Source organism: Rhincodon typus, chromosome 35 (assembly GCF_021869965.1).
Source record: "Rhincodon typus isolate 14 chromosome 35, sRhiTyp1.1, whole genome shotgun sequence".
Lineage (NCBI taxonomy): Eukaryota > Metazoa > Chordata > Chondrichthyes > Orectolobiformes > Rhincodontidae > Rhincodon > Rhincodon typus.
Window position 1 is genome coordinate 19,364,043 of NC_063366.1, and position 16,107 is coordinate 19,380,149.

The 16,107-nt window shown below is 41.8% G+C and overlaps 1 protein-coding gene across 1 annotated transcript in view; it reads left to right on the forward strand.

Moving 5' to 3' along the window:
* LOC109921430 (complement factor B-like) overlaps positions 1 to 14,848 on the forward strand; it is a 44,128-nt gene extending 29,280 nt beyond the window's left edge. Inside the window, exons 12-18 of the mRNA XM_020521468.2 lie at positions 3,983 to 4,097; positions 6,444 to 6,597; positions 9,141 to 9,223; positions 9,904 to 10,007; positions 11,857 to 11,992; positions 12,705 to 12,754; positions 13,705 to 14,848. Of these exons, the coding sequence (XP_020377057.1) occupies positions 3,983 to 4,097; positions 6,444 to 6,597; positions 9,141 to 9,223; positions 9,904 to 10,007; positions 11,857 to 11,992; positions 12,705 to 12,754; positions 13,705 to 13,851 (789 nt within the window). The 3' untranslated portion in view covers positions 13,852 to 14,848. The remainder of the gene's footprint in view (positions 1 to 3,982; positions 4,098 to 6,443; positions 6,598 to 9,140; positions 9,224 to 9,903; positions 10,008 to 11,856; positions 11,993 to 12,704; positions 12,755 to 13,704) is intronic.
* Positions 14,849 to 16,107: the final 1,259 nt, after the last annotated feature.

Consider the following 16,107-nt stretch of genomic DNA (forward strand, 5'->3'; position numbering starts at 1 on the left):
TCCAAGACAGGACAGGTATGTCCTGTCCCACCAGCAGGACAGAGATAGTGGCAGAGTGATATACTGTTGGGAAGGAGTTGCCCTCGGAGTCCTCAATATTGACTGCTGACCCAAGAAGTCTCACGACATCAGGTCAAACATAGACAAGGAAGCCTGCTGCTGATTACGCCGCACCATCTTCCCTAGGCTGATGAATTAGTACTCCTCCACGTTGAACAACACTTGGAGGAAGCACTGAGGGTAGCAAGGGCACAAAATGTACTCTGGTTGGTGTCTTCAGTGTTCATGTCCAAGAGCGACTGGCAGAACCACTAATGACCAAGCTGGTCGGGTCCCAAAGGATATAGCTGCTAGACTGGGTCTGCAGTAGGTGCTGACGGAACCAACAAGAGGAGCAAATACATTATGACCTCATCGTCATCAGTCCGCTGCTTCAGATACATCTGTCCATGGCAATATTGGTAAGAAGGACGACTGCACAGTCCTTATGGAGTTGAAGTCCTGTCTTTGTACTGATTGCATCTTCCTTTGTGTTGTGTGGCATTGTAACTGTGCTAAATAGGACAGACTTTGAACGGATCTAGCAACTTGAGACTGGGCACCCACGAGGCATTATGGGCCATCAGCCGCAGCAGAATCATATTCTGACACCATCCCCAGCCTCATGGTCTGGCATATCACACCACTCCACCATTACCATCAAGCCAGTGGATCAACCCTGGTTCAATGAAGCAAAAGCAGGAGGGCATTCTAGGAGCGTTACCAGGCATACTGAAAAATGAGCTATCGACATGGTGAAGCTACAACACAGGACAACTTGTGCACCAAACTGCATAAGCAACAAGTAACAGATGGATTAGCCCCATCCAGTTGTGATTGTTAGTGGACAATTAAACAAATCAGATGAGGAGAAGCCCAGCAAATTTCCACATCCTCAATGAAGGGGCTGCCCAGTGCAAAACAGAAGGCTGAAGCATTTGTACCAGTTAGGCATCATCCTCCCAAGATCCTCAGCATCACAAATGTCAGCCTTCAGCCAGTTCAATTCACTCCATGTCACATCAAGAAACTGGATACTGCAAAGTCTATGGGCCCTGACAATAGTATTGAAGGCACATGCTCCAGGACTTGCTGCGCCCCTAGTCAGCCTGTTCCAGTGCAGTTAGATCACTGGCATCTACTTGGCAAAGTATAAAACTGCTCAGGTATGCCCTCTGCTCAACAAGCAAGACAATTCCAACTCACCAATAACCACCCCACCCCATTAGTCCACTGTTGATCATCTACTCTCCTCAACACTGACATTCGGTAGCAGCACTGCAAAAATTCAGCGAGGCTCAAACAACTTCCAAACCCGTGACCACTATCATCTAGGAGAATAAATGTAGCAGGTGCACTACATGCAAGTTCTCCTCCAAGTCTCTCATCATCATGACTTGGAATTAAATCCTTTTAAAGTTCCTTTACTGTTGATGGGTCAAAATCCTACAACTCCCTGGCTAATAGCAAATGATTGCAGCAGTTCAAGAAGGCAGCTCACCACTGCCCTGAAGGACAATGGGGATCCTAATTGAGCCAGTGAAACATGTAACTTCTGGATGAATTAGAAAAAAATATTGGATTTCACCTGACAAAGGGACAGCGCTTTAAAAGATTGTGATTTCAAACAAACCTGTTGGACTATAATTTGGTGTCACATGATTTCTGATTTTGCCAAAGTAATACCAATTTCACTATTCTGTCTGAAATTAAATCTTCTTTTTTAGCCCCCACCATTTAGGAAACCATCCTCTGCCACGCTGTTAATAGATTCCAAGCCATTTGGAATGATTGAGATCAAAATGTGCAATTCTTTCATTTTGCATTCCACCAGGGCCACTCAGCTCCTGGCCTCAGTAAAGCCTTAGTTCAAACATGGACAAAGGTGCTGAATAACAGAGGTGAGGTGAGAATGACAGCTGTTGACATCAAGATCCTATTTGACTGAATGTGGGATCAAGGAGACCTAGCAAAATTGGAATCGTTGGGTATCGGGGGCAAACTCTCCACTGCTTAGAGTCATATCCAGCACATTGGAAGTTGGTTGTGGTTGTTGAAAGTCCATCATTTCAGCTCCAACAATACTTCTGAAGGAGTTCTTCAGAATAATGTCCTAGTCCCAGTTGGCTTCAGCAGTTTTATCAATGAACTTTTTCCCATTTTAAGGTCAGAGTGGGGAACTTCACTGATGATTACACGATGTTCAGCACCGTATATGACTCTCAGATACTGAAGCAGTCCTTTTTCAAATGCAACACAGCCTGGACAATATCCAGGCTTGGACTGGCAAGTGGCAAGTGGCAAGTAACATTTGTGCCACACAAATGCCAGGCTATGACCATCACCAATAAGGGAAAATCTAACCACTGCCCCTTGACATTCAAGGTGTTACCAATCTCTCATTATCAATATCCTGAGGTTACCATTGATCAGAAACTCAACTGGGCTCACCACATAAACACAGTAGCCACAAGTCCAGATCAAAGGCTTGGAATATTGAACGAGTAACTCAGTTCCTGATTCCCCAAAGCCTGTCTACCATCCACCAGACACAAATCAGGAGTGTCAAGGAATATTCCCCGCTTGCCTGGATGGGTGTAGCTCCAACAACACTCAAACTTGACACCATACAGGACAAAGCAACCCACTTGATTGACATCACATCCACAAACATCCACTCCTTCCACCATCTGCACAATGGACTGCAGAAATTCACCAAAGATCCTTAGCCAGTACCTTTCAAACCCATGAGGACTTCAATCTAGAAGGACGAGGGTAGCAGATACTTGGGAACACCTACACCAGCAAGTTCCCCTTCCAAGCCACACACCATCCTGACTTGGAAATATATCGCTGTCCCTTCATTGTCGCTGGGTCAAAATCTTGGAATACCCTGCCTAGGGCATTGTGGGTCTACCTCCAGCAGTTCAAGAAGGCAGCTCACCACCACCTTCTCCAGGGAAATTAGGGAAAGGCAATAAATGCTGGCCAGCCAGCAATGCACAAGTCCTTCCAGTAAATAAAAAAAAGTCTTTTCTCCCTCATTCCACTCCCAGTGTTACAGGTCCATATATGTGTGTGGTCAGAGAATTATAATATCCACCAAATGTTTATCCTTAACTGTAAATAAAGGCATTGACAAAATTAACAATTTATTAACCAGACATCAATTTGTTGTGGAGGATGATCAGTTATGGTTTCCAGTGGGAATTGGATGAGACTCTGAAGGGAAAAAAGTAATGGAGGCTATTGAGTGTCAGCACTGCATTGGAACTTGGTTAATTGGCCCTGCAGAAGGCTGCCATTAACACTATAGGCCGAATAGTTTGTTTTCCCTTATACACATTACACTCTTTGTTATTCTTAATTTTCCACGAAGGAGAATTTCGGACACAATCTCTTTGAAATGTATCAAATTTTGGAGGGGTTGACATGGTAGATATACAGAGAGCAATGGGGAGACTGGAACTAGGGGCTATAGACCTGCAACAGCGGGCAGGTCATTTTAAGACTGAGGTAAAGAGAATTTCTTCAGGTGAAGTCTTTCACATTCTCTGGTCTGGCCTGCAACAATGTAGTTGACTCAAAAGGACCCTCTGACATGTCCTAGATAACTACTCAGTTCAAGGTCAAGCAACATACCGTGGAAGAATAAACAAACTAATGGAGATTGAGAATTTAGAGTTAAGATGTAAGATCAGCTATGAGCAACTTGGATGCTGGAGCAGGCTCGGGCAGGCGTATGGTCTACTCCTGATCCTTTGTCTTCTTGACCTGCACCTCAAAGTTGTGTGTGCTCTTCACCTCTCCCTCATCCTTTCATGCAATCCACTCCTCTATTGTCTGTGCCTTTTCATTCATCTGTACCTATCCATCTCAATGGTTCATTGTTTCACCTTGCCAATGAGGACCAGTAATGAGTGGTGCTCTCTTCACCATGCAGGGCATCGGTAGTTGCAGTGGAGCCATCGTGTCCCCACAGTGGGTCCTGACAGCTGCTCATTGCTTGAAAGATGTGCAGACTAAGTTGGACATCGAAAAGATTACGGTGCAAGTTGGTAAGGGTTTTCTTTCCACTTCTCATCACCCAACCACATGAAAAGTTGAATGACCTCCTTCCAATGTTTAAAGGTGAAGTTGTTCATGCACTAGGGAGCACTTCGGTTACGCCACAGTTAGAGTGCTGCGTGGAATTCTGGTCACCACACTATAGGAAGGATGCGATTGCCCTGAAGTTGGTACAGACAAGATTCACCAGGACGTTGCCTCGGATGGAGCATTTTTGCTATGAAGAGAGATTGTCAGAATGTTTTCTTTAGAGCAGAGAAGGCTGAGGGAAGATCTGATTGAGATGTGTAAGATGCTGAGGGGCATGGACAGGCTGGATAGGTAAAAAAAAATTTCCCTTAGTCAAAAGGGCCGTAATTTTAAAGTGAAGGGAAAGAAATTGAGAAGGTATTTGAGGAAAATATTTTTCACCCACAGCAAGGTGGGAATCTGGAATTCTCTGGCTAGGAGGACAGTAGAGGTGAGAAACCTCACCATTTTAATAAAAACTACATGGATGACCCCTTGAAATGTCATAACTTTTAAGGCTATGGACTAAGTGCTGGAATGTGGGATTAGTGTAGATAGGTTGGCACAGACTCGATGGGTAAAGGACCTCTTAGGTGCAGTATAACTCTACGACCTTATGACCACAACTTCTGCCCAGAAGCAAACACTGCCAATGTCCCACCATCCTTTCCCAAATCTCCAAAGACTAATCTTAATCCTTTTAGTTTCGCGGTAAACTATGATGGCTAATAGTTCTCAGATTCGTTGATGGGCAAGAGTGAATATTACATAAGGAAAATTTGCGCAATGTAAAGGGTTGACCACAGCAGTAGTCTAGCTCTATTTGGTCCAGAGCTTGGGGCTATAATTCTAAGGATATGCACCCACAGGTCATCCCAAAGGCCAACACACCACCTCAGTGCTGTTGAGAATAAGACTGCTGGGGGGAGGACAAAATCAGAATACTTGAATGGTGGAGCATTCTCTGGTCTTCCTAACTGGCTTCAAGACAGAAAGCAGAGTGTGGGAGTAAAGAATAGTTATTCAGTATCACAGAAAATTGGGTAGTGTTGTTCTGCAAGGTTCAAATGCCAGAAAACCTGCTCTTCACAATGATTATGATTTTGGAATCAAAAGCACAATTTCTAAATTGGAGGGAAAATAACTACCGCAGGGCAGAACTGCAACAAATTGCAGGAAGGTATTAATAATGGTAGAGAATAGTCAAATAATTAGCAAAAGTATGTTAACACTGTTTAATGTGAGTTAGGACATTTTGAAAGAACGATTAGGGAGGTCACTCATTACGTGGAAGGTGCAAATCCAGGTGGGGTCAAGAGTTTGAGGGACAGTGAGATCTCCAAGTACAAATTCACCAATCACTAAGAATGTACCACATATTAGCAGTTATAAAAAAGCAAACCATGCACCAGGCTTTATGTTTAGAGTGATAGAATTGAAAAGTAGCAAAGTATTAAACCTTATTTAGATACATGAGTACTGTGTGCTCGCCATATTATGAGTTTTACTTTTGCAACATTAAAGGACAGACCGTCTTCCTTGTGTTACTAACCCTGAGGGTGGCTGATCTTTGATGAGGTGAATAGCTGCCATCAGTTAGATTGTAAATAGCAGCCCACTGCCTGAATGACATTGGTCCAGAGTTGGACAGATTCTGTTTCAGGTCCCCCATGCAAGACAGTTGCAATCACATCATCATGAAGCAGCTGCACATTCCTTGACCTGCATTTATATAGCACCTTGAATGCAAAGACAGCATTAGAGATGCTCCTCACTAGCCTACAACTCCCTCGACCTGGAAGGCAGTGGCAAAGAGAAACAGCGAGGTAATGAAAGACAGAGGGAAACAATTAAATGCAGAGAGTTAAAGAAGAGATGAAGAGGAGGGGCCAGACCAAAGCATTAACAAACACTTGGGTTCTGAGGAGAGTTTTGCAATGGGGTTCTCAGAGGAAGGGGTTTCATGGTAGAGTTACCTTATTTTTAAGGTGTTATACAGCAGGAGCAACATCATTTCCTTTGGCACTTCATTAGAAGCAATGGTTTTGACACCCGAGTCTTGTGAAGAAATGTTAGGACAGGTGACAAGAAGCTGAATCAAGGAGGTAGGTTTTGCTGAGCACCTTACAGGGGGAGAAATGTTGGAGACATTTTGAGAGGGTGTTCCTCTCTAACTTACAGCACCAAAAGCGGTAGATACCAGTAGTGGAGCTTCGGAAATTGGGAAATGGTGGGAATGCCTAGAGGGGCAAGAGAGTGAGTGGGTGTAAGCTTAAAATATTCACTTATGAAGAATGATTTATGTTTCTCCTGATTCAAATCTGCAGGTGATAAATTTCGCCTTAATCGTGTGGAACAAGTGTACCCACATCCACAGTACAATCTATCAGGGCTGCTCGATGAGAAAATCTCCCAATTTTACGACTATGATGTGGCATTGCTCAAACTGAAGAAAACAATAAACTTTTCAGAAACAAACAGGTAACTTGTGTCTTTATTCTGTGGATATTTGCCATTAGGAGAAGCCATTCAGTCCATCTTAATTTTCCTGTCCAGAGAAGAACCTATGACTCTTCTCCCTTCGCTGCACTTGGTTGTTGTATTAACACATGGAGCGGACTCTAGAACAGAATATTATGCTTTTATTTCCATTACTCTACCTGCAGACACATTCCAAATGTTGATCACATTTTGTGTAAAAGATTTGACCTGATGTGAGTCCAAGTTTGGCTCCTTAGCCAAGCTGTCTGTTCTCTTGGGCTTGAACAGTTTTTGAAATATATCTTCTCCATTTACCTTTGTCAAGCCCCTAACTATATTGTATCACTTTAGAAGATCCCCTCATATTTTGCTGATCTAAAGTGAATACCCAAAGTCTCGTCAGTATTTTCCTGATTTCATTCCCCCCTTATTCCATCGAATGAATTTTTGGACACCAAGAGACTTAAAGAGATATAGGGATAGTGCAGGAAAGCAGGGTTGAGGTAGACTAAATTGAGCAGCATGTTCGAAGGGCCAAGTGCTCTTGATTCATACATTGCAATATATATTCTTGGGAATGAAAGTGTTTTTTCTTAACGTCCAGAAGTTTATGTTGCCCACCAGTGCTAGGATTTAGGACATCTGCTCAGGGCTGGACAAGAAGCAGGAATGGGAGACATCTTGGCCCATGTAGGTATCAAAGACATAAAACAAGGAGAAATGTTCTGCTTTGACAGCGTGAGCAGCTAGGCAACAAATTCTAGAGCAGAACCTCGAAGGTAACAAGCTGCATGCCAATTTGCAGAGGGACTCTTAAGATTAGCAAAGTGAATAAACAACTCAGTGACTAATGTGGGAGAAATGGGTACCAGTTCGTGTGGCACTAAAGTCAATACTGGAGTCCGTATTTTAGGGATTTAACACACCTCTACCATGCTAGGAACAGTCTTCTAGCATATCATAAAACTAGTGGATATGGAGAGGGGTATAAACTAAACAATGGGGTGGAAGATCAAGGAATTGATGTAAAAGATCAAGGGAGAGCAAAAATAGTAATATGGAAAATGAAGGTCAGGAAATGACAGGAATAGACAGAGATAATAAACCTAAGAATACACAAACAGTCAAGACTAGATGTTATAATGAGAACAAAAAGACAGAATTAAAAGCCCTATACTAGAATGTGCATTGTATCCATAATAAAGTTAATAATTTTATAGTGCACATTCAAAAACAAATAAATGTGATCTGATATTAGTTATGGAGACATGGCTGCATGATGAGAAGTTTTGGATTCTGAATATTGATGGATATTTGACATTCAAGAACAATGGGAAGCTAAAGAGATGGCACTGTTAAGCAATGCTAGCATTATTGCAATAACTAGAGATGGCCTTGATTCAGGAGATCGGGATGTATGATTGGTTTGGTTGGAGATGAAAAACTAGGTAGCTCTATTTAAAAGTTAAGAGTCTCCTTTTCAGGACAGATTGGGAAGAATTTTTTTTTCTCTCTGAGGGTTGTGAGACATTGGAACGCTCTGGCTCAAAGGCAGATAGGTAGATAGATTGATTCTTTTTAGGCAAGAGAATCAAAGGTTGATGGGAATGTGGAATTTGAAACACAAATATAATAGCCATGATCTTATTGAATGATGGAGCAGGCTGAAAAAGCCAAATGGCCTACTTACAAATGTATGCATGTATGAATTAGAATAGAAATGTGTTTTGTGTTGTTTGACAGTAATTCAAAAAACGATATAAGTGACAGGCTTCAATAGTGGGAATGAAAGGTCCAGATTTTCTGATGTACATTCACATGTACCAACATACTTACAGATTTTTATGTGTTTACTTTGCACTCTTGCTCAGAATTTCATATTGTGTTCCGTATTCTGTTTATGCAAAACCACAAGCCACTAAATATTATTAAGTAACATTATTTATTCCCAATTAGTCTTGTTGTGATGATGATCAATTATGTAAATTGTACTTAAACACATTTAGTAACAGGAATAAATAGTATTCTATCAGGTCAACCATAATAATGTATGCCACTTCTAACAATTATCCAGTGTAAAGTGTAGAATAGTCAGAATGTACAATCTGTATCAGAATATTCTTCTTGGTCACATAAAATAAATCTATATTATTAAGTGTTGAATCTTCATTCACGCTAGTGTAAAATATTCCTTTTTGAAAGTTTATTGCAAGAGTCTCATATTCTTGCACCTCTTTGTTGTGAAGATTGAAGGATGAGATGAATTTCAACGTAACGGTTTGGTTTGTTAAATTTGAGAATGTTTTCTAGGAAGAATGACACTTGTAGGAATTTGATTTGCATTGTTTACAGCGGAAGAGAGAGTGAGAGATACCTTTCACTAGAGCCAATAAACCAAGTGAGCAAGAGCAGGCATGGAATTCTCCAACTAAAACCATGAATATTCCAGCGTAGCTGCTTATCCATTTGTATCATTGATAGTAATCTTTCCTGATATTGATAAATATTCAACAATCCTTTTAATGATAATCTGTTTGTTTTAGTCGATCCATCTGTTTACCATGCACAAGAGAAACAACAAGAGCCATCCGAAAACCATTCCCAGGAACAAGCTGTCGTGACCACGGTACGTGTGAATAATGTAACTTACAGTCAAACTTGTTATGACTGAGTGCCAGAGTATGTTTGATGAAGAATTCTTTCACTTAAGCAGTGTACTTAAGACTGTTCTGGCAAGCTTGCATAAAATTGTTCAAGCAAAATTAGATGCAAGATGGTGAGCCATTTAAACACTATAACTGGTTAGCTCAGACAGCTGGTTTGTGCTGCAGAGTGATGCCAACAGTGCGGGTTCGATTCCAGCACCAGCTGACGTTACCATGAAGCTGCCACCTTCCCAACTCACGCGTTGCTTGAGGTATGGTGACCCTCAGGTTAAACGACTATCAGTCATCCCTCTCCGATGAAAGAGCAGCCCTGTGGTCGTCTGGAACTATGGTGACTTTACTGATACCTCATGCATAGTGTAATGGACTTAAAACTGAAACTGACTTGCACTGGGACTTGATTGCTTTTGAAGTGACTTTTCCGATAACTGGTTCATTCTGTGCATGGTTCACTTTGTGACTGACTAATGCTATTGCTGACCAGCTTCTGGAGAGACAATGACACAGTCTTTGCTGACCCTGACAACTGACCCATGCTGTGATCTGGCTGGGCAGTGAGGAGCGGGACTTTGCAAATTCCTCTGGGTCAGACAGGGCTGTTAGCTGGGCCACATTGAATCAATTACCTTCTTCTGTGCAGACAGGGAGCTATTACCAAAAACCATGCCAGTCCCAGCCATCTTTGTGAAGCGCGACAAGAGATTGGAGTCAGAGGCCATTGTCAAGATTAAGACATCTGATGCTGTAAGTGATACCTCCATCATCCCTTGTAATGTGGAACCTTGCTATTCCTTGGGATACCCTCTTAAAGAGGTGTCTTTCCATAAGGTCTAGTGAACCATGATGTCCATTCAACCTCATTGGACCCTGTGCATGCAGCCCACATACCCTTCAAAGATGATAATAGTGAGTCTGAATCATCAGTGTTGTAAGGTACCACATGGCAACAGACTGGACAGAGACAAATGATTCTGTGTGAAGTCTCAGGCAGCAGGAAAGGTAGATAAAGTGGTTAAGGAGGCTAATGGTATACTTGCCTTTATTACCTGGGGCATATAGTTTAAGAATACATGATGCTGAAAATGTTATAACACGTTGTGCCACGAGTAGAGTATCATATGCAGTTTTGGAAGCCACATTATAGGAGGGATGTGATTGCACTGGAGAGGGTGCATGGGAGATTGACATGACGATGATGCCTGGGTTGGAGAGTTTCAGTTATGACATGAGTTTGGACAGACAGAGATTGTTTTCCTCGCAACAGAGGAGATTGAGAGGAGATATGATTGAGATGTACAAAGTTATGAAGGGCATAGGTAGGATAGACTGGATGGAGTTTGTCCCCTTGGTGGAAGGATCATTGACTAGGGCATAGTTATATGATAAGGGGCAAGAGGTTTAAAGGGGATGTGAGGAAGATATTTTTTGCCCGCAGGAATCCGGAACTCACTGTGGTAGAGGCAAAAACCGTCATAACATTTAAGAGATATCCAGATGTGAATAGGTGAACAGGCAGAGTTTTTTTCCAAGAGTAGGGAGTCCAAAACTAGAGGGCATAAGTTTAAGGTGAGAAGGGAAAGATTTAAAAGGGACCTGAGGGGCAACTTTTCTCGCAGAGGGTGGTGCGTGAGTGGAACGAATTGTCAGACCAAAGTTTTGGAGGCTGGTGCAATTACATCATTTAAAAGGCTTCTGGATGGGTAGTGAATAAGATGGGTTTAGAGGGTTATGGGCCAAATGCTGGCAAATGAGACTAGATCAGTTTAGGATTTCTGGTCAACAAGAACAATTTGGATCAAAGGGTCTGTTTTGTGCTGTATAACTCTGTGACTCTGTGTATACTTTCAATACGGAGGCACACAAGGCTATGGACCAAGAGCTGGAAAATGAGATTAGAATAGTTAGATGGGTGTTTTTGACGAGGACATAGTCAATGAGCTGACGGGCCTTTTGCTGTGTTGTAGATCTCTGGGTCTATGAATCATGCTCAGCCTTATTCTGTAATTAGTTGGGAGATTGATTGTAAAAGGTAAAGTTGCTAAGTCTATATTCCAGCAGTCTCTATTGATCCTGGCTAAGGGCACAGCCCATTATAAAGCCCAATATGTGGAGGAGGAGGAGGCAGTCACTAAACTGAGATCTCAAACTGGTTCCCACCTGCCATTCCCTCCTGCCTGACAGCCAACACTCACTGTCTTCTGCTGAGACCTAAATAAAAGCAAATGATTTTGAAGACCTGAAATTGCGCGATGCTGGTCTCAAAACATTAAGTCTGTTTCAGTCTGCACAGCGGCTTTCAGACCTACTGAGTTTGCTCATAGATCATAGAATCCCTACAGTGTGGATGGAGGCCATTTGGCCCATTGAGTCCACAGTGACCGTCCGAAGAGCATCCCACCCAGACCCATCCCATCCCTGTAACCCTGCATTTCCCAGTCTTTCCTTCATTTTTGTATCCACAATGCTTAAAACTGGCAATTATCACCTCACTAAAGCCACAGCTTTTTATTTAAGTCTAAAAATTGGGAATGTCAGTCAAGGTGTTCTGATGTGTCCTTGCCTGTACTTTCACCGTTTTTGCCTCTCCACTTAGCTGAGAGATGCCTGTGAGGCAAATGCACTCCATGCTGAAGAATACAAACACGTTACTGATGTGCGGAAGGTGGTAACAGACAGATTCCTCTGCACTGGAGGACAAGAACCTACAGCTGAGGAGGTTTCCTGCAAAGGTATATGGCTCAGTAATTTAACCTCAGCACTTTGACTGTTTTATTGTGTGTCTGTTTGTGACTCTGTGTCTATTTCTGTATGTTTCTGCATGTATATCTGCGCATGTGCTTTTGTGCATTTGGGTACTTGCCTCTGTTTTTTGGGTGTCTCTGTTGCTGTGTATTTGTCTGTATACGTGTGCCTGTATGCTTATGTATGCATATGCCTCTCTGGGTGTGGCCATTTAGGTATTTATAGTGAATGTGCTTGCATGTGTGACTGCCACCTTTGTGTCTGCATGTGTGTCTATTTGTATTTCCGTGAGTGTGCTTATATCTGTGCCTCTGTATTGGTGCTTGTGTATTTGTGTGAAGGATCAACCATCAGGAAGAAATTATTTCCACTGGCAACCAGAGAATACAAGTTTAAATAATTAGCAAGAACTCGAGGAGAATGTTTTTCTATCTATGAACTGTGATCTGGAAAGTGCTGCTTGAAAGGGCAGTGCAAGCAGATTCACTCATAATTTTCAAAAGGGGGAATTGAATAAACACTTGAATGGGCAATTTTTGTGGATATAGGAAAAGACAAGAGAGTGACAGCAAAGTTGGATGACTCTTTCATAGAACCAGCACAGATACAAAAGTGTTGTAAGGATCTTCAATTCAATGTTTCAATTTCTTTAAAAAAAAATGACTGTGTTTAGTCACATCTTGCCATATTGATTTGCAGGTGACTCGGGGGGTGCCTTATATGTGGAGAAAAAACGACGATTCATTCAGGTGTGTTTTACAGTTCCTGCAGATTCTTTGTTTCCCTTTAGGGATATGTTTGTGTGTTGTAATAAGTGAGGGCAATGGATCAAATTTCAGAAGATTTTAAAATCAAAGAGTAAAGTCAAGGCAAGAGAGAAAGGTAGTTTATATGGAAAATGATGAACAGACCTTAACAGGAAGGGATAGAGAGGACAAATCTAAAATTAAATCAAAAGGTAAGATTGGATGTTGCAGGAATAAGAAACGGACTGTATTAAAGGCTCTATATCTGAATAAACTCATTCAAAACAAAACAGATTAACTGAGAGCTTAAAAAGAAATAAATATGATCTTGTACCTGAAATAACTCTACAGAGGCCAGTATCCTGTCACCAAGTCATCCTTTATTTACAAATGTGCACTCCTTGACCATAATGCTGCCTCATGCAGGGTCAGGGCATGACCTTTTTTATGTCAGCCAGGGCTCCTTGATTGGGGCTGTTAATTTAGTCCAATCATGGAACTCATATTCTGTGAGGCACAGCTGGCTGACCTTGTTACAATCACTATAGTAACAATTACAAAGACATGGCTGCAGGATGACATAGACTGCTCCAATTTGTGGAAGATTTGAGGAGAAAACACAGATTTAAGGTAATTTGCAAATAAATGAAGCAAGAAACGAGGAGGAACTTTATGATGCAATGAGTGGTTAACAGCATCTGGAGTGCTCTGAAATTGTGGTGGAGGAGGCACATTCATTTCAAAGAGAATTAGCTTATTTTTTTGAAAAAGAACCACATGCAGAGCTAATGGGAAAAATGCAGGTAATGGCACTTAGGAAACTGCTCACTTGGAGAGCTCGTACTGATACAACGGGCCAAATGACCACTTCCTAATCTGTAACAATGCTGTGATTTTGTATAATATGCGGTTTCAGTGTGTAATTCTAACATGTGTTTTCCTATATTCTACAGGTGGGCGTTGTAAGTTGGGGAGTTATTAATGTGTGCGATACTGTGAACCCAGACAAGAGACATGCCCGAGACTTCCACCTCAACTTATTCAAAGTGTTGCCATGGTTGAAAGAGAGACTTGGCAAAGTTATGACATTCATAGATTAAGGACAGGAGGAGGCCATTCTGCCCCTTAATTGGATCATGGTTGGTCTCTACCTTAATGCCATCCCTCCACCTCAGTTCCGCAAGCCTCAGTAACCTTACCTCATGAAAAATCTATCAGTCTTAGTTGTTCCAATCTTGAACTGGGGTGTGTTCCAGATTTATCACTACCCCTTGTGTGATCAAGTGCTTCGTGACATCTTCCCTGAGGACCTGGCTCTAGTTTTAAACCAATTGCCCTCATTTCCTGGACTCATCCATTAGTGGGTCTGAGTTCTCTGTTTACCCTGCTGAATATTTTAATCAGTTCAAACATCTCAAAAATATCAGCCCTCAACATTATTGACTCAAGCCAATAAAAAACCTAGTCTCTGCAATGTCTCCTTGTGTTTGGACCTTTTCAGTCCTGGTATAATATCATCAGCAGTGGATCATTCGAACTACCTTAATCAATAAATAAGACCATGGTCTCAACTTTACTAACCTTGTTCCCCTATGACCCTTAACTCCCTTATCAATCAAAAATATGACTAGCCTGACCTCAAACAGATTCAATGATCTACCTGCTCTGGGGTAGAGAATTCCAAATGCCGCAGACCCACCGAGAGGGGAAATTCCTCCGTACCTCCGTCCAAAATGCTCTGCTCCTTCTTAGTTTGGAACTCTGCCCCCGGATCCACCAGGTGAAACATCCTCTCAGCATCTACCCTGCAAACCCCCTTCAGAATCATTTATGTTTTAATTAGATCACTTCTTATTTTTCGAAATGCCAATGAGTATTGGTTCAACCTGCTCAACGTTTTCTTATGAGATATCCCCTTTATCCCAGGGATCAAGCCCAGTGAACTAGTACTGAACTGCTTCCAATGCAGTAATTAAGGAGATAAATTTTATACACTGTCTTCTAGATGAAATGTCACCATTATCTTGCACAGTTGTAGCAAGACTTCCCAACATTTATATGTTATATTCTTGCAATAAGAGTCAAAATTTCCTTTGCCTTCCTAGTTTTTTTTACTGTGCCTGCATGCTGACGTTTTGTTAATCATTTATAAGGACACTTACAGATCTCTCAACAAAAAATGAAAGAACTGCCGATTCTGGAAATCAGAAACAAAAACTGAAATCGCAGGAAAAATGCAGCAGGTCTGGCAGCATTTGTGCAGAGAAATCAGAGTTAACAGTTTGAGTCCAATGACCCTTCTTCAAAACAGAGGTCCCTCTGTGCCTCAGCATTCTGCAGTCTCTTCTATTTAAGTATTCCAGGTTATGAAATATTCCAGGTTATGAAATAATTCTTGTGAGTCTGCACTGCATCTCCTCCAAGGCTACTAGTTCCTTCCTGAGATGCGGTGAACAACTGAATACAGTTACTCCAGATGGAGTCCATCCTGAGTTTTAATGCATCTACATACTGCCATTCATAACCGAGTTCGCTTTCAGACAAAGGCCAACATTCCATTAGCTTTCTTGATTTTATTTGTACCTGTTTATGAATATTTTTGAAGTATTTTCTGTAGTTGGGCCTTCTAAATCTCCGTTCATCCACAGTTCCTTGCTTCTTGCCGTTTAGAAAATATTCTGATCTTTTCCACATCTCCATCTGCCGTAGTTTTGCCCGCACATTAAATCGGTCGCTGTATCTGCAACTTTCCCCTCCCATCTGCATCATTGACCATTCTACCGAAGATGGTGTCACTTGCATATATCGTTTCTTCATTCTTTCTCCTGGGCTATTTACATACATGGTGAAAAACAGTGATCCCTGGGATTTTCTGAAGAAGTGTCCTGACCTGAAACATCAGCTTTCCAGCTCCTCTGATGCTGCCTGGCCTGCTGTGTTCCTCCAGCTCCACACTGTTTTATCCTTGGGAGTACACCAGGAAATTTCCTGACAATTAAAATATATACCATTATCTCCCATCTTTGCAATCTACCTTGTAGCTATTTCCCTGTGTGTCAATAGATTATCTCCAGTTTCATATGCTTTAATTTTTGTGAACAGTCTCTCACAATGGAACCTCATTGAATGTCTTCGGGAACTCCATATCAATAATATATAGACATGCCCCAATGCAGCATTTGGGTTACATTCTTGGAATGTTGGATTGTGACTTAGGAGAAGGATTAGATTGTTCAATCCTTTCGTCCTACACCATCATTTGATAAGACCATGGCTGATCTGGTTGTGGACATTTTCTGTCTGTCCTCATAGCCCTGGGCTATGAAAAGTCTACCTAACCTGGTCTTGAATAAATT